The sequence below is a fragment of the Agelaius tricolor genome, unplaced genomic scaffold, assembly GCF_023055355.1.
Source record: "Agelaius tricolor isolate 1412-34295 unplaced genomic scaffold, bAgeTri1.0.p SCAF_6, whole genome shotgun sequence".
NCBI lineage: Eukaryota > Metazoa > Chordata > Aves > Passeriformes > Icteridae > Agelaius > Agelaius tricolor.
This window is the reverse complement of record NW_027269266.1, coordinates 25,898,680-25,917,406: the sequence shown is the minus strand read 5'-3', so window position 1 is coordinate 25,917,406 and position 18,727 is coordinate 25,898,680. Positions and strand designations below refer to the sequence as shown.

Below are 18,727 nucleotides of genomic sequence, written 5' to 3'. Positions count from 1 at the left end.
TCTGTTTGGACCTCTTTGGGATACGGACAAGCACCTTCACAGAGCCCCCGACAAGAACCAAGGAGGTTTGGCTCGTTTTCTTGCAGAAAGTCCCCACGAAGGAGCCCGGGGCAGGGGATGCCACAGCGGCCGGGTACAGGCCCCGGGCTGAGGCAGCCCCAGAGCCGGGACGGGACACGGACACACCCTCGGCCGGGCCGGGCCGGGCCGGGGCACGGACACCCCCTCAGCGACCCCGGTGGGGCTGGGCCGGGCCGGGCCGGGCTGGGTCGGGCCGGGGGCGGGCCGAGGCCCCCGAGGGAGGGGCTGCGCGGAGGAGCAGGGTGGGCGCGGGAGCGGCCACAGGCACCGGGAGCTGCGGGCGGGCCGGGAGCGGAGCGGAGCGGAGCGGCGGGGCCATGCCGGGGGCCGCGCCCGCAGCCCCGCGCCTCTGGCTCGGCGCGGCCGTGCTGGGCTGGCTGGCGGCGGCCGGAGCCCGCCGGAGAGGTAAGGGAGCCCGGGCACCGGGAAGGGCAGGTGAGCGCGCCGGAGGGGCGGGCGCGGGCGGCTCCTGCGGCGGGGCCAGAGCCGGGTTCCCCCCTGCGTGCCCACAGACAGGCGTCACTGGAACAGGCTGAACCCTGTACCTGCCGCAATAGGAACTGCCCTTGTCACTGCGCACTTGCGGGGAAAACCTGCCCAGGGGAACTCCAGGAGCCAAGGTGCTGGGTCTCCATCGCTCTCTGCAGTGTTAGAGCACAGGCAGTGCCTTGGCACATCCTCACCTGGGACCTCTGCTAAACCCGTGTGTGGATAGCTTCAAGTTTCGGATAGAAAATCTGCATCAAGTGTAGATGCAATAACGTATTGCAATGAGAGCTACTAGAAAACGTTTGATAAACATGTATGTTACAGTTTCATAAAAGTTAGGCAATTATTTACTACCTTTGTAAAGCATCTCGTAGGGTGCAAACAGACGTGGCTGAAAAGTGTTTTAACACCAGTTTAATGTGGTTATTTGTAAAGATGTATTAATTTGTGCATGTTGATTTGATTTTCTTCATTGGTCCATGCATAGGAATCACCATGTTCCTGTTCCATGGGATTGCAATACTGTAATTGCTACAACATTTTTTCTCATGTTCTTTTATAGGTCTCATCAAAGAAAATGACATTTTTTAGGTAGTTACAGTAATTTCTATGTTCTCCTTTAAAAGTATCACTCTAAAAAGCTGTTCCAGGATAACTTCTTCCAAAAAGTGAACTTTTTTCTATTTTATTATTTTGGAAGAGTTTAGATCCACAAATACTTTTGCTAAATTCAGTCATAGCTCTAATTTCTGCCTTGGGATTTTGGTATTCTGTATCCTTTGCAGTCAGTAGATGCAATAAAAAGCACATTCCCACGCGCGGTGGGCACTTACTGAAGACACTGTTAGTTTATCAGGGGTCATTTGCCAGGCCTCAGCCTTTGGGCAGCAGGACTTATATACTTAAAAGCTATTTGTACCTAAGGGACTGGATTGCCACTGTTGCCACTCTGCCCTTGCCTGTTTGTACTTTGCTGTGGCTCCTTGTCTCTTCTCTACTCCAGTTTGTACCCAGTAGTCCTCAGTTCCTTACTGTTCCATTGGGTTGGAAACATTCTGGACAGGTGGAAAATCACTGACCCCTCTTTGCACATGGATGGAACAGAGATGTGAACAGGAAGTTGAAAAGCCCTTCCTTTGTGGAACTCATTTTCCACCCCAGTGCCTCAGAGATAGTCATCAGAAGCCACTTCATGTCTCTTTGTGGCAAATGAGCTCCAGTGTTGACTTCAGGAACCTCTTTGACTTTTGGTTAAGGTGTTGAGAGGTATTATGTGACTCAGGTTACAGCAGCCATGGTAGAACCTCAACATGTTTGCAGAGATTGCATCTGTATCTCTCCCAAAAGGCTCATCCTCTAGCACATGTGTTTTAAGATGTTGCAGTTTAGGTTCACATTTCTCAGTATCCATCAAGACCAAGGAAGTCTGGGATGGATCAAAGCAAAGCTCACTGCACTAATCCTGAAGACAGTCAGGAAAAAGCAAATATGGAATCAAATTCTTCCTGCTGTGCAGAGAGACAAACTGAAGAAAGGTAGAGAGCCATGAGCAGTATATATATAAGGTGTTTGTGGAAAGAAGCACAGAATATGATAAAATAAAGTAAACTCAAATGCTAGAGAATTAGCTGCATGTTTTCCCAGGATGGTCTGCTTTTTTTCAGCAGACAGTGTAGTCTGGACAATGTAGTCTGTAGTAGCTTGACCACCAAACAGAATGGGAGAGTTACAACTTTCTAGAAACAAGTCTTTCCTAATAACCTATTGATAACCTTTTGTGTGTATCTCCTCTAGTTTAAGTGAAAACAGAAGTACACAGTCTACAAAGGAGACTGGATATCATGGTCTTATTTCTCAAGTATTCATTTGTGTATTTTATAATTGAATTTTCACTATTCTATAGCAAATATTTAAAATGAAAGTTATTAAATCACTAATACATTTAAAGGTCAATAAATAACTAAAAATAATATTCCCATGTATATGGAAAGGTTTTTGTCAAGAACAATCATGAGTAAATGCTAAATTTTGTTAAAACTTACATGAGTTTCCTGGTTTGTGTCAAAACATGTTAGTATTTTTTGTGATGAAGTCAAGCCACACCAGTAGCACAGAAATCTTCCCCTAATTTAATGTTCCTCACATCCAGGACAGAACTGTGGGTAAGCCTGCCCTTAGGAAGGTAGGTAACCTTCCTTAGCACTTCAAAGCTATCAGAACCTGTTTTCAGATCCTTATAATTTTGTCAGATTTGAATCATCAGGAAGCCTACAAGAAAAATGGAGAAACATTATTTACAAGGGCCTGTAGTGACAGGGCAAGTGGTGGTGATTTCAAACTGAAAGAGAGTAGGTTTAAATTAGATATTAGAAAAACATTCTTTGCTGTGAGGGTGGTGAGGCACTGGAACAGGTTGCCCAGAGAAGCTGTGGCTGCCCCATCCATGGAAACATTCAAGGTCAGCTTGAATGGAGCTCTGAGCAACCTGGTCCAGTGAAACATGTCCCTGCTTGTGTCATGGAAGTTGGAACTATATGATCTTTAAAGTCCCTCTAAGCCCAAACTGCTCTATGAGTCTATAAAATTGCTGAGTGTTAGAGGTAAAGCTTTTCTGGAGCATTTCAGCAAAGTCACTATTCATCATTCTGAGAATAATATTTGAAAGAATCTTATATCAAAATCTGTTTTTATTTAAGGCATCCTGAATAAGGAAATCATTATTTCAATGGAAAATGTAGCCAACTCCCTCTTAAATGCTTCTGGTTGGAGCAGATCTGTTCTGCAGGGGTAACGTTTTCACAGAGAACACAACATTAATTTTTTGTGTATCTGTCCATAAACATGATAATTTTGTTGATTTTGCTGTTGCTGAAGTTAGACAGCACTTCAGTTACACTCAGGTGTGCAGAAAAGTTGTTTTTATTTGTGTTATTGATGATGACAGTTATTTTTAGTTGTTTTTCAGAAAGAAAAAGAAAAAAGAAAAAAAAAATCACCCAGTGTTACATAAGATTTCCAAACAACAATGATAAAAATATTAGCATACTTCTCGAAAGGAAAAAGGGATACACTATATTCATAAAGAGCTGGATGGCCTTTTAAAGTGATATGCATAATAATAAGAAACTTATAATTTGATCTTTAGTAGGATTTATAACCCTATTACAAGTGACTACAGTCAGCTGTTTTAAAGATCTATCAAATGATGATCTAATTAAACTGTGGAGGAAAAGAAAATAAAGACTTGTCTCATGTCTAGCCTGATATATTAATGGAGAAGGTAACAGATATTAATTGTTTCAGGAGTGATTCAGTTACAGGAAAGAAAATAATGAGGGTGCTGTATGAAAGGGAGAATTCCAGTGAAAGATAGAGAACAGGAAGAAACTTTCATCATGGCTCGTAAACTGCTTGTGCTGTAGCTTGCTTGGAAAACATTTCAATAACACACATGACTGACCTGTGATTCTTCAAGGGCTTTTCTCTAAATTCCAGTGAAGGGTAAGTTCCCTGTAAGGTCAAATTGTATGGACATGAATAGCCCACAGGCTACTACAAGAAACTCAGAAACACAGTGGTGGCACAGTCAATCACTCTGACTTCCAGCTACCCTTAGAGGATTGAAGATAAAGCTATTGTTACCTGCCTGGGTAGCCTAAAGCTGTATCAGATTAAATCTTTAGTCTTTGAAAGACTGTAGGATTCTCATACTGTGCCTGTGGTGAGAGAGATAAAGTGTATTCCTTCACTAGGGCATCTTTTCCATTTAAAGGTGGGGAATTACCTGATTTTGAAACTGTTTTATAATTGTGGTTATCTAGAACAACATGAAGAATGTGGAAGATAGTAAACTATCTTATATTAATAAACTAAAATGTTTCTTATCAGTAACACAATTATACCATGCAAAGTATACAACAAATACAGACACACCTGGGACCAAAAGCTGGAGATCAGAGCATTCATATTCAAAATGTAACATTTGACAGCTTTGCTTACAGCTGCATCTTTAAATTCAATGCATAATGAAGGCAAAGATTAAGCTTCACTGTATCATTCAGTATAACCCAGATTTCTGTTCACAGTTAGCATCAATTGGTATCCATTTTAAAAGCGAGTTAAATAGATAGGTATACTTTTAGTGTCCCTTATATATAAACGTTCTCTTACTTTATTTTTCCATTCTTTCACTTTCCAAGCACATTCCTGAACAAGAATGACTATTCAGTATGTTGTATGTAAATATGCCATTAGCCAGAACTTTTGTTGCCACTGTTTTCGACAGAAGTCAACTCACATGCCAGATCAGACTCAGAAATTCTGACATTCTGCTTTATTTCTAAATGAGTTTATGTTAAAAAAACCCAAAAAACAAAAACAAAACAAAAAAACCCAAAACCAACCAAACCAACCAAATAAAAACAACTGTGATAAAGACTGCTTCATATTCTGATCCTTCATTTTATCTATGAGAAAATTTGAGAGATTTTTCGAGGCCACAAGGTCACTTAGATGTCAAAAAATATGTTTGGCAGTTGTGTTTCTTTATTATAATTTAGGATGTCATTAATGCAAATTTACTTAAAATGTCTAATCAAGTATCTACCCATTTTAACACACACTTTTGCTATGTTCTGCATGTATACATGCAAACTGCATGCAACTATCCAGCTATCTCTCATCCATTTGAGGGAATTGTTAATTTCATGCAGAGGAGTTCTGTGAAATGGTAATCTATTATGAAAAGACCTTTGGATAAACCTTACTCCTACTGAGGTAAGTTTTGTATTCTCATATATCTGACACTTCATTTGTATTCAGGTTTCATAAATATAAGTAAAACTAGAAAATAAGAATCCAGGTAGAATGTATAAACATATTCCTTCCCACTGATTTTTCATCTAGTGTAAATGCCTATGTGGTTATTACTGCATTTATTGTCCACTAAAAGAAGGAAAGTTATGACATAATGAATTCTGTTAAATTTCAAGAATGCTAACATGCAAAGTTGTTGTTACTAGAACTTCAATATATTCTTTCATAAATTTAGTTTTGCATAATATTGCAAGATATCCTTATTTTCCTTTAAAAATGCTTAACATCTTTTCTAAAATACTTGTTAGGCATTCCATCTTGATACTCTAAATGCTCTTGCTCCACAGTTCTAGAATGCTCTCCTGGTGGACATCAGATCCTGCAGAGCCCTTACCGAAGTGTGCATTTTGATTCATCCCACCTCCAGCAATCAGCTATCCAGGATTTAATCTGTGACCATTCCCTGACTCCAGGATGGTATCGTTTCATGATTTTTGATAAGCCTGCTGAGATGCCAACCAAGTGTGTGGAGGTATTGTTACAAATAGTTTCATTCTGAGAAATAGATATTTTGGTGAAGATTTTTTCAGTATGATAGGTATAAAAAAAAGAGTATGATTATGTGGTCTGGAGCAATACTAAGTTCCTATCTTCTCTAAATACTTGATTATATTAAAATGTGTTAACTGGAAAATTAAATCTAAGCATTGAAAATTTTACACTGAATGGGCAATAGCAGAGGATGATAAATCAAATACCTTTTAGAGCACTCAAAAACTGTAATTTCCACTCAGTGCTAAAGAAATTTTCTCAGTAGCAGCATAGGGCAATCATGTTGTAAATGGAACTGTGTGATGGTCAGTGTGTCAGGAAGGCCCTGTGAGAGCAGTATAAAGGCTTGCAGCCACATGAACCCAGTAATTGTGGAGCTTTTAAAGTCATCATGTCACAGAAAAGAGATTACTCCTAAAGTGACTTGAACTAACAGAGCTAATTGAATATTAGTTGCCTTGTCATCTGCAAGCCTCCAAAGATTCAAGAGTTGCTTGAAATATTTAATACTTCAGATGACTAGTTCTTTATTTCAGAGCTTATTTGTAGCTTTATTTTGGAGCTTTGTTGTATTCTAAGGAGATACATCTTTTTAGTTTCCCCTTTTTAAAACATTTCCTTCCTCAAAGAACCTAAAAATGTCATTAGAATATTGTAGCCTTGATTTTTCTACTGAATTGAAATTTCCTTGTCACAGTCTCTTAAAAAATAAGCTAAAATCCCATCAATTAAGTGCTTTTAAATGAATACAAAACAGTTCAAACATACTAATAGATCAGCTGCTCACATCTCTTAAAAGAAATCCGAGAGGTTAGTTGAGCCTAGTTGATGGCAAAGGGCAGATAAAACTTTAACACCTTTAGCTGATACTCAGTGTACTCCTGCTCTGCACTGCATTTGCTGTGCTCTGATAGCATCCCACAGTCACCTACTGTAGGCTAATGGTGCAAAGTAGCTCACTAAGACATAACACAACTGTGAGCTTTTCTGAGCAAAGCACTCAGATATGGCTTCCTGGTAAGTTCTTCACACACTAAATTATAGCCTGTCGTTAGAATACAAACACAAATTCACTAGGTTCAGTAAAGGACTTAAGTCTCTTTTGTGTGCATTTGTATTCAGCCTTGAGGAGGAAAGTCAGCAATCCCTCTGTTATACTGGCTGAACTTTGCTAAAAGCTCCCGCGAGAAATTAATTACATATGTACCTCTAATTAAAGCACAGCATTAACCATTTCCTGATGTTTTTCTCTGGTGCTGAAGATGCATCACTGTGGGACTCAGGCCCCTGTCTGGCTGTCTCTGAGGGAGTCAGAATCCATGCCTCGACCTGGTGAGATGAAGCAGTTAACAGCTTGTGCTACGTGGCAGTTTTTCTTCAGCACTTCCAAAGACTGCTGTCTGTTCCGAATCCCCGTCAGGGTCAGGAACTGCGGGGATTTCTTTGTTTACTTTCTGCAGCCCACCCAAGGGTGCATGGGGTATTGTGCAGAAGGTGAGAAAATACATGCTCTAACTCAGCTAAGTGTGTGTGTTTATGTGAGTAAGTGTTTTTCTGATTTATATCTGTCTGATATTTGGTGGTGTGGAAATGTCAGGAAATAGTTATGCTAAAATTCCTTGCAATCCTTACTTTTAATATTGATATGATAGGAGAAATTATTTGAAATGGTGAGGTGGGTTCACTTCACCCCTCTTTAACTTACATGTAGCATTTGACTAATTTTCAAAGACCAGAAACTTAAGAATTGAAATTTTCCATATAATGAGGTGGGGTTATAAGACACATCTAGAAATCAAAATTCAGTGTGCCAAAATTCAGTGTAATTCACGGCACTCAGACTGTCCAAATAGCCATTACTGAACATGCATAGAATTTTGTATCAGAATAAATTTTGTCTTAAGAACTTGAGCAAACTGTATTTATATCAATTATTATTTAGCACTGTAAGGAATATGTTTCTTGTTGTAATTCTTATCATCTTTCTGGGATGTATATGTGTTGTTGCTAGAAGAAAATTCAGCACAGAAATGCTCTACTGATATGCATTGTATTAGTTCTGTGAGAAAGGAGACCCTTTGCAATGTCTCCTACTGTCTTGGGCGCTTGTGCTGCAAAAGTATGTTGGTGTTGGCAGCTCAAAACTTCAGCATTTCATTATTCATGACAGATTTTTCAGATAAGCAAGCCAGGGTGAAATCCTTAGAGTTATAAATACTGTGAAACAGTGACAAATTTGTGTAGTAGGAAATTCTTATTAGCTCATATAACACGCCATCATGAAAATACTAGCAGGATTTTCATGCATCATATGCTGTATTGCTTGGAGTCATGTTCCCTGTTACTGACTACTTTCAAAAGCTTAGTAGCAAATCTATCAGTGGGCTTTCTGGTGCTTGTTGGCCCATCATCATACATTTAGATCCAATTGTTAAGACATTCTCCAAGGGCTGAGCAAGCATGTGCCTGAAACAATGAACTCTTGCACACTAGGGCTTGCATTTACTTTGAATCCTGGTACATGATGAGGAAAGAAGATATACAAAACCACAGCTAGACAGCAAGCTAGCAAATTTTTACTACCTCAAAACAAAGCAGGCAAAAAGCATAACTCTGACTTGCCTCTACTGAACACTGTAAATCTGAAACACATTTTGAATCTAAATGCACATACTTAAGATGATGTTGTTATGTGATGTACATTGTACTGTTCTACTGCTTTTTGTATCTAGGTTACCATGTGGCCAGTGTTTTTTCTTTAACTTGACAGCTCTAAATACCTAATGCAAATTTTCTATCTGTCCTCTACATGCTAAGGAATTCAAACATTATACCACTGAAGGTGGAACAGCAAAGTCTGCTCTTTATTCTTTTGGTGAATGGGATTTCCAGTATTGCTGCCACCCTTCTGATGTAGTTTGGGTACGGTGACTAACTGGCATTTTCATGTTTAAGTGAAGTTCCACTTATTTTTCTGTAGCATTCAAAATACAAAGCAATAGCAGGGCACACGCAGTTTTTCTTAGGCTTCTGTAGAAAAGATGATTTTTTTCAAAGCAGGTCTGCACTGAATTTTGCTGTCCAGGGTTACAGGTAAAGAATAAGTGTTCAGATATGAATTTGGAGAGGCAAAATATATATTTAAGAGAATAGTATAATTCCTTTTTATTCACTAGCAATGTGTGTTAAGTATTGGCTGAGCACATCAGCAGTGAAGGTTGTAGAGGTGGTAGAATGTTCTGTACCCTTCCTCCTAGATGATTTCCAGCACAAGACATTGTGCTGACTGCTGTCCTAGCTGTTCATGGATCAGATTACAAGATTGCTTCTATTCTGACTTTTTGCACTTCAATTGGTGTTTTGTGACATTTGGTGTATAATCTAAGAGCACTGCTGTTCATGCTCTGTATGTGTGTGAATATAAAATGTAAAAACACTTTATAGTTGTTTCAGATGCAAGGCCACAAACCTGTGATCCCGAGGGAATGGAAATTGAAGGCGTCTGTAGCAGTGAGTATTTTGTTTTGATTTTCCAGGTTTTCTGTGCATCTGGGACCCAATAATGTCAGCATTTAGTGATATTCTGACTTGAATAAAAATGTGTTCATGTTATCAACAGTATTGCTTGGTTTGTGGCAAAATGAGCAGTTTGGAGGTAATTTCAGACAAACGTGGATTACAAAAGTTCTTTCTCAGAATATTTTGAGTAGGTATCAAAATGTCAAAAAGGAACTGTAGTGATGGTGAATGATTGTTCAGGAGTAAAATATAAGAGGAATCTACAAATCATATTGTTGCTTATTCTGTTCCTTTCTAAATAGCCTTTTTCTTTCTCCTTTTTTCTTTTTCTTTTCTCCACTTTCTTCATAAATAGTGAAATTATTCTTCTGTAAGGCGCATTCCTTTGCATGTTGCTCTCTCCTGCCTGGTAAAATAATTAGTTGCATTTTATTCTCTTGTTTATGTTTTTAATTTAGGTTTATTTGGATTGAGGTTTTTTCCTTCTTTTTCTTCCTGTTATGTAGAATGTAATCAAAAGCTCATAGAGAGTTTTTTCTCCATTGAATAATTATTAGCAGGAAGATACACATTTTTCTTTGATTCTCTTAAGAAATTATGTAGCATTTCCACATACAAAAAAGTTAAATATTACTAGTACATTATTTAGCAAAAAATATGTCAATGTCATTGTATCCAATACTGATTTTGTGCAGAATAAAAAGCACAGACCACACTTCTGTTTGACTAGGTAACCTGGCTCCCACATCATCTCCATCTGTGCCACCACCACTTCCATCTGTTCCTGAAGTTGTAGCAGAGATGATCAAAGGCAGCATCTACCTAAGGTGTACCTTTGGCATTCCTTTTGCTAACAGCTCTGTTGGATTCATTGTCACTTGGTCAAGACTTTCTCCTGAAGGTGTCAAAGAAGAACTTACACATGAATCAGCAGTTCATACCTTCTCACTTCTAGAACTTGATGGGATAAATGTCAGACTTGGAGACAGAGTATGTTAAAACATTATTATGATTTCTTTGTGTATTTGTAAATATGGCTCAACAGACACTAACAGAAATATAACTACCACTGCCTCTGAGGTTTTGAGACTGATTGTTTCAATACAGTGCAGTGTCCCTCCAGGAAAACTTTTTATTCAAATAATGTAAATTAAGAGATTTTTTGGATACAACTCCATCTCAGTGAGAGGCTGTAAGAGCCAGAGGTTGTTAAAAGCTGTGTGGTTGATTCATTAGATGTATATTTTTCTCTGGATGTGAGTTTGTTTCTAGGATTTATGTTTTAATCTCTGCCATCAAAAGCAGTGTGATGCCTTACCTTCCATTGTATGAGAATGAAGACTTAGGGTCTCAGGGTAACTTTGAGAAGCCTAAGCATTGGAAAATCAGTACATCTTTTACCTATATATGCACCAAAATACAGGTTAATTTTGGCTGGAGAAAATAAAAAAAAAACCAAAACATGGTTGGTATGCATATTTATGTTCAAGACAAAGTCAGGCTGCCTGGATGGCTTATAGACAGGAATAGCAATTTTTATTCCCCGAAAATCATTTGTGGACTTTGTGAAGACTTGCCTGACAGTGTTGGCTTGGTTACACTTAAAAAGAGAGGCACAATCATAAGCTATCTCCTGCTGCTATGCATCACTTTTTTTTCAGGATCAGAAATACTGCATGTGTGGTCAACACATCTCAAAATGGATACAGCAAAATAAAAACAAATACCAAAACAAACACCAAACCAAAGCAAAAGCACAGTGTCTAGTAGCATGAAACTGGTTCAGTGGAGTGAAGTCATACTGAATTCCTCATCTTGAAGAACATTATCCAGGTCTATAACATCAGGAAAAATATAATCTGATGGTCACTAAATAAAATTAAAAAGCAAAAGCTATGATATTACAAAAAAAAGTAGTGAATAACATGTAAACAAGTGTAAAATACATTTTCATAGATATCATTGGTTGTAGAAATGCTCCAGAAAAGATTTTTAAGGTATTCATTGAATATGATTTGTATGCAGCCGTTAGTTGAAGATACCTCTGCACCACTAGTAGAATATGCCAGGAAAATCTCCTAGGGTGCTCAGTCTGTTTCTGCTTTTTTTCTTTAGCAGTATTTATCTTTTACCAGTGGCAACTGGTACCTTGTGGTGCAATCAGAAGACTGGCCATGATGAATCATTGAACTGACCATGGTCCAAGTTTTGTCTTCATGTGACTACTTCATACCAAAAATATATTCTTTTATTCTGGTTTTACCCTACAGGTCTACTGTAGCAGTTCTTCTTTTTTCATGGAGAAGCCAGATATACAAAGCTCTTCAGTTGAGAGCAAGGAATTTTTTGCTGGAATTAAGGTAACTTTGTACAAAACATAATGTGGTAGGAATTTTTGAGTATTGCTATAGCAGTCAGTCCTCTGACTAGAAGGCGCTTAAAATGTATAAACTGTGAATTAATAGAGCCTGTTGTCAGCTGAGGTGGACTTAAATTTGTCCCAAAGCAAGAGAATCACAGTGGTTTTTGTGCTCCCAGGTACTCAAGGTGCAGGAAGGCTGAGTTGGCACCTTGCACACACAGTGCAGGCCTTGGCTTCCAGCACTGGAGCTGGCTGGTGCTGTGCTCATAAAGTTCGGGGGCACAGCCTGAGCCAGCCTGGTCTGGGCTTGGAGAGGGGTAGCTGGGAGGTGGGCTGTGCTATGCTGCCTGGTCAGAGGCCAAGCACCAAACTAGTTTAGTTCCTGCTGTGGATAGAGCTGTAGGGACCCATTTGCTGGCCAAGAATGGGACTCCAGTCCTGGAAGGACAGACTGCATGTCATTAATTACATATTGGGTATAGTCCTGCTGACTTAGCCTGAGCCTGTTCCTGTAGGATCAGGGCCCAGATTTCTCTCATGGAGGTGCAGTTCTGCAGTGTACCCTGCAAGGAGGCAATGTGCTCTCTCTGTTTCCCTGTGAGGCTGCATTCAGGACCCCACCCACCCTACCAAGCTGAGGCCCCTGTTACTATCTCTAATTGAGTTTCTGATTATCCATTTTTGGTGATCCACATTGTGAGCTTGTATAGAGGAATCCCAGGAGAAATATGGTGCTTCCAAATTCTTTTGGAATTGTGACCTCTAGATAGCTTCCCACTTCCTTCCACCCTCCCACCCACTGTCCACTTTGACAGTACACAAAGCTGTTTGTATCTTGGCTTCCAAGGGTTACTCATTTTGTGGTGAAGATGTGGTTTGCTTACTCCCTCCTTTCTAGCTAACCCTTTTTCTTGCCTTTTCCTTATCCTTGCCCCTTTACCCACCTCTTCAAAACTATGGCTGCTGTGTCTGCATCTTCACCTCAATATGCTGCTGCTCCTCAGCTCATGTAAATAAGCACTTCTAGCTGATTAGGAAGCAGTGCTGCAGTTTACTTACAAAGATTGCATTTTAAGCACAATTTCTTCTGTGCTAGATACATCCAGAAACATATGATATATCAGAAGATGGGAAGGAATACAGACTGACAATAGAAAGTACCATTCCTATTCCTTGTCCTGAATTTAGCCAGCTAAAAGATGACTGCAAAATCTCATTAACATTAAACAGTGTTGATGAAGGTAAGTATTACCCTGATTTTGTTACGTTTTGTGTATTTAATTACATTTTAAAATATTTTTATAAATACTGTGCTGGTTTCGTTCTTCAGAGCTGTAAGATACTTTCTAAAATGTTAAAGTATTCAGAGTCTGTATGACTCTGTATGCTGCTGAAAATATGAAAAAATTACTTGTTGAAGTTTGCAGGTGTTTTGGTAGACACTGATATTAGGACCACATTCTTTAACTTGAATAGACAGAATTCTGTAATACTTGTAAAGTTTATAATTCAGGTAATTTTGTTTATGTGTTGCATTGCAAGTATTATATATGCAGTCATGAAGTCATCATTTTTTACTCTTATAGCCATTTTCTGTAATATTTTCTCAAGCACAAATCCTGTGAACCAGGAGGAGCTTTGCCTATGCAGACAACCATTCTTTTTTTCATATTATCAAACCTATCATGATTTCCATTTGTCTGAACTGGGGAATGCAAAAACATTGTCTTGGGTGTGTATATGAAGAGGTAGAGAGGAGGTTTTTTGCATGACCAAATCCAAGAAAAATGCATCATTATTTTAATTTATTAAAGTGTGTGTAAATAAGTTAGTATCTATATTAGTATCTCCATATGTAGTATGGAGAATGTGGCTTCTTTAGAGAAGGAACTCACTAATGATGTATTTTCTTTAAAACAGGTAAAGAGCAGTTAGGTCTAAACTTGGCTCTTTCTTCTTGTCATGTGGATCTTCTCCAGAAATCCTGCAATGATGGAATCTGTAGTCAAGCTGTAATTTATTTCAGTGCTGTGACAGACTTCATGCAGGATGGAGACAGGATTACCAGAATTGCAGTTGCACCTATATCCAGTGAGAATTTCCTGTGGAATGGCTATGTTCCAGAAAGCACACAGGTTGCAAATCTTTGTGTTAAGATCTGTAAACTGTCCAGAAGTGTGGCTGGTGCTAGTGAAGCTTTTATTTCAGTTGTGACTTGCTGATTCACACCAAAATTTTTAAGTAGTTGATTTTAGCTGCTTTGTTTTTCCTTGAAATGCTGTGTTCTCATTTGAATTTTTTGTCTTACATTTTAATATTGAAGTAACAACTAAGATTGATTAAAAGTATAATGTAATATACTTACTGGAATGTAAACTACTATCATAAATAATGTAGCTGAGTGCATTTATTTCCTAACCTGACATATTATTTTTTTTCCTTTGTTTTGAAGATTACAGTTAAGGATCTACCCACTGCCTACTGTTACTCATTTACTGACCCTCATATAATTACTTTTGATGGAAGGTAATTACTGGCATGCTGCTCTTAAATTTAAGTGTGTTTGGAGTATTTTGGGTGGGTTTTGGGGAGTGTGTTTTATTTCTTTAATTATCTCTATATTTATTCTAAATCTGTGGTGGTGATACAAGTAAGCTGTAGTTTCCTGCAATTGCACTGAGTGGTTGACAATTTTTTTTTTGACAATAAGGATTAATGTGCCTTAGTTGGTAAAATCTTGCCAGTCATGATGAGGTTTGTAATATTTGCATTTCTAAAGGCAATTTTTGGGGTTGTGGCAAGAGAATGAAGCAAATGGACAAGAGGAGTGGTAGCTGTGGAGTCTGTTGACTGCAAATAGAAAAGTTCATATATTAAATATGAACCATGATAAAATGATTTAGTAAACAAAATTTTTAATGCAAAGATGTTTCTAAATAAAAGCATAGTTTCCCTATTTCTGTGTGTCAGTATCAGAATCCTTATAAGGATCAAATTACTAGAAGCTGTCTGCTGTCTGGGTAGCATTTTGCTGTGTTTATTAGTGGCATTGAAAGCAACTTATTGACTGCTGTCACTTGCACATCACTGGCCAAAAAGGATTTTGAAGTGAAAACAGCTTTCATAGCCACAGCTGGTTTTGGTGTGCTTCTTTCTTACAAGATATTACCAATTCACAAAGGATGTCTGAACAAACACGGGCTCCACACCTGGGAGTTTTATGTTCTTGTTCAGCAGAAGCACATTTCAAGCAGCAGGGTGAGAAGACGAAGATATGTTGCCTCCAAAAAAGGATGTTCAACCCACACATGAACTTTGACTACTACTACTAGTAAAATCAATGGGCTTATCCTGATCTTGCAGTTTCTCCTTCAGTAGAAGTTTTAAGGATGTCTTAACTGGGCATTGTAACAATGGATGCATTGTGATCAAGCTTTCTCATGAAGCAGTGTTTTACTGCAATGTGATCTGTCTGTAAGCATGATGCTGCAGAGAAGGAACTTTCTTTTTGAAGGATAAATTATGTTGCTACTTTATTTTACAAACTGAGGAAACAAATTACCTACTGAATTATGGACAGTCCGATGCAGTCCCAGTTGTGCAGCCATCTGCAGTTTGTCTGCTGCCCCATTATACACAAAGTAAATTGGCAGGCTACAATCAACTGTCAAATGCCATTTATAGCCAAGAGGCTATTAAACTTACAGCAAAAGTTTGGGGGTTTTCTTGCTGTTTTTTTCTATTTTTTTTTCTTGCTGCTGAATCATTAAATTGGCTATTTTAACCTTGCTTCAGGGGACAGATGGCTAACCCTAAGGAAAAAAAGCAAGTTGCTATTTATGGTTTTCATCTTAAATGATCATTGGGAATAAGCACTCCCCATCTCCATCTTAATAAAAGCAGACCTTTTTAAAAGGATGTGACTTTCGAAATCATTTTGTCAAAGGTACTTGTGCAGTTTCCAGCAGCTGCCCCCACATGCACACTGCTAGGCATCTTATTGCTCTTGCTGCATAGGTGTACCATTGTAGACACACAAAGCTTGAGAAGTACCCCCCATATGCACTGTTAGAATCAAAGAATAGCAGTGGCTTCATGCTTATGTTTCTATTCACAGCCATTGTCTACGTATTTTCCACTCATGATCCTTCTTTTCTGCTGTAAAAATAAGATTATTTTTTCAATTTAGAGCTGCTCAGAGGAAGATATGATGGCATTTGCTCAGGATAAAGCTGTGTTTTGCTCTGTGAGCTGTAGTGTTTTTTCTGACTTGGGAAAAGGAGTTTCAGTATCAATGTTCACCAAACGATAGAAATCTGCTTGAAAATAGAGTTGCTGACATGTAGTGATACTGTTATTTCACAACCAAAGTGATATCATGTGCTATTCTTTTGATTCCAGAGTCTATGACAATTTTAAAACAGGAACATTTGTTCTCTATAAGAGTACATCTCGAGATTTTGAAGTTCATGTTCGCCAGTGGGACTGTGGAAGTCTTCACTACCCAGCATCCTGCAACTGTGGCTTTGTTGCTAAGGAAGGAAGTGATATAATTGCATTTGACATGTGCAGTGGTCAGCTCCATGAATCACAGCCTCACTTATCTGTAATCAACAGAGACACAACAGGAAGCAATGTCAGAATCACTGAATCCTACCTAGGAAGAAAAGTAACAGTAAGTGGTAAATAATTGCTTACAGAATAGGTAAAATGAAAAATCAAGTTTCTCATGAGGCTATCTTCAATCTCTTTTTAGGTTTTGTTTTCTTCTGGAGCTTTTGTTCGTGCTGATGTGAGTGAATGGGGGATGAGCCTAACGCTTAGGGCACCCAGTTCAGATTACAGACATACAGTGGGACTCTGTGGCACCTTTGATGGAAATGCAGAGAATGACTATCACACTGCAAGTGGCATGGAAATCCCAAACCATGCTAATGTTCCTTTTTCTTTTATTAAGGAATGGAGGTAACAAAGTGCTTCTGTTGATAAATCAAATGCCACCATTTTTGGTTCTACCCATCCTTCACACTCTTAAAAACTTGTCAAATGTCAAAATAATAAAAAAAAGAATCTCCTTAAGTTTTTAAGTTGATATTAGAATGTCATAATTACATTCCATATTTAATTTAAGAGAAAGTTTAAACTGTATTGCCAAAAAAGTATTTAAGCACTATGATGTAAGATTAGTTTGATTAGGTTTGGAACAAAGCACCAAGGTATACAGAAAGTATCCACTCATCTCAATTCTTTTATAAGTTACTCTTGAGGTTTTGTGTTTTAACTAGTGTTTAAATATAACTGTGTGATGCAGACTTATGCTGTAGAAGTATGAAACAACAAAGAACAAAAAAAGTTATACTTTAGTAACACAAAGAAAAAAGTTCAGATGATACAGTTTCACCTTTTCCTTTCTTCACTAGGATTTTACCAGGGGAGAGCTTGTTTGACAAGACACCTGCTTTGTTAACATCTTCTAGAAAAATGTTCTTCTGTGACTGTACACTTGAAGATGCTGGATTATATCAACCAGCAAACAATCTGGAGACAGTTACTCAGTCAGAACCTCTGTCTTGTAAAGAAAGTGAAAATGGTAGATTTCTTTCTTTGATACCAGGACTGGATGTCACTGCTGAGTATCTTGGTCCTGCTGATCTTGTCAGGGGCTTAAAGAAACGTTCATCTACACATGAAATGGATTCATCTACACTTCTGCAGAGGCAGAATAATCAAACCAAACTTCACAAAACATCACTATTAAACTCACGTCTCTCTACCACCTCAGAGGGAAATACTGGTACAGAAAGAGAGGGAAGTTCAAGCTTAGACATTAGGAGAAATTCTCACTATTGCAGCAGTCATTTTCACAAAACTCAATCTGCTACAAGTAGAGGAAAGCGCCAAAATTATTATGAATACCATCCAGTATTTGTCTTCCAAAGTCTCAGCCAAACAGATTTAGAGGGATATAGTTATTTTTTCCCAGAGGACCATGCCACTGACACAGATGAAAAGCTCCTTCCTTCTTGGCCCACACCTTCAGGCCTTACTGAATCTAGTGCTCTGTTCCTGTGCCAGCAGGCAATAGCCAATTCCAGCATAGGAAGGTCCTGTGGTGCCCTCCTTGGCCGCCGAACAGGGGATGCCGTCGATATGTGCCTTCAAGATCTGCTGCTGAAAGATGACCTCAGCTGGGCAGAAGCTTCCTTAGCTCTACTGGAGAATGAATGTGAGAAAAGAATTTTAGAAGAAATAAATTACAGCCCAGAGGAGCTTGAAGAGTCAGTTGAGAGCCTGCTTACTGCTTTGAAGTGTCCCAGTCTCTGCAGTGGGAATGGAGAATGTACAGAGTGGGGCTGTGCATGTTTTCAAGGCTATGGCTCATATGACTGCAGCATACTGTCTGGTAAGTGGGGGGAAATCAGATTTACTTCAATAATGTTCTCAGTGTTTGTGCAAAGTGTATTTTTTTTTGCACCCTTTCTCTTCTGCTTTTGTACATTGGCAAGGGTTCTCAATTGTTTAGTTAGAGTTTACTACAGCTGTAATTATTTTGCATTCAGCCTTCTTGTTTCCAAAGCCAAAACATGAGCTTAGTTTCTAATAGGTCAGATTTAAAAAGTCACTTTGCCATGCAGAGTGTAGCCCCAAGAGACTGTCAATGTTTCCACATACTGTCTCCTTCAGGGAAAATATGCCACATTCATCACTCCCTTAGTTTTTTATAGTTTATGTGATCCTGCTTATTAAATCTCAGTGGGATGTTTTTGTCTTCAGTGATGTTACATCTCTGTAAGCTGTTAGATGGGATGGGAGCAGAATTGGTAGTGAAGAAAAAAGAGCTGTAACAAATAGTGCTGGGCAGAGTTTGTTTCATTTTCAGTAGGTAAGGTAGTCACTAAAAATTCAGTT

The 18,727-nt window shown here is 38.7% G+C and overlaps 1 protein-coding gene across 2 annotated transcripts in view; it reads left to right on the top strand.

Moving 5' to 3' along the window:
- Positions 1–398: 398 nt before the first annotated feature.
- VWDE (von Willebrand factor D and EGF domains) overlaps positions 399–18,727 on the top strand; it is a 37,876-nt gene continuing 19,547 nt past the window's right edge. For both annotated transcript variants that reach the window (XM_071429090.1, XM_071429089.1), the window contains exons 1-12: positions 399–486; positions 5,733–5,917; positions 7,200–7,431; positions 9,382–9,447; positions 10,187–10,446; positions 11,727–11,816; positions 12,915–13,059; positions 13,739–13,953; positions 14,271–14,344; positions 16,220–16,493; positions 16,575–16,783; positions 17,239–18,221. In XM_071429090.1, coding sequence (XP_071285191.1) covers positions 399–486; positions 5,733–5,917; positions 7,200–7,431; positions 9,382–9,447; positions 10,187–10,446; positions 11,727–11,816; positions 12,915–13,059; positions 13,739–13,953; positions 14,271–14,344; positions 16,220–16,493; positions 16,575–16,783; positions 17,239–18,221 — 2,821 coding nt within the window. The remainder of the gene's footprint in view (positions 487–5,732; positions 5,918–7,199; positions 7,432–9,381; positions 9,448–10,186; positions 10,447–11,726; positions 11,817–12,914; positions 13,060–13,738; positions 13,954–14,270; positions 14,345–16,219; positions 16,494–16,574; positions 16,784–17,238; positions 18,222–18,727) is intronic.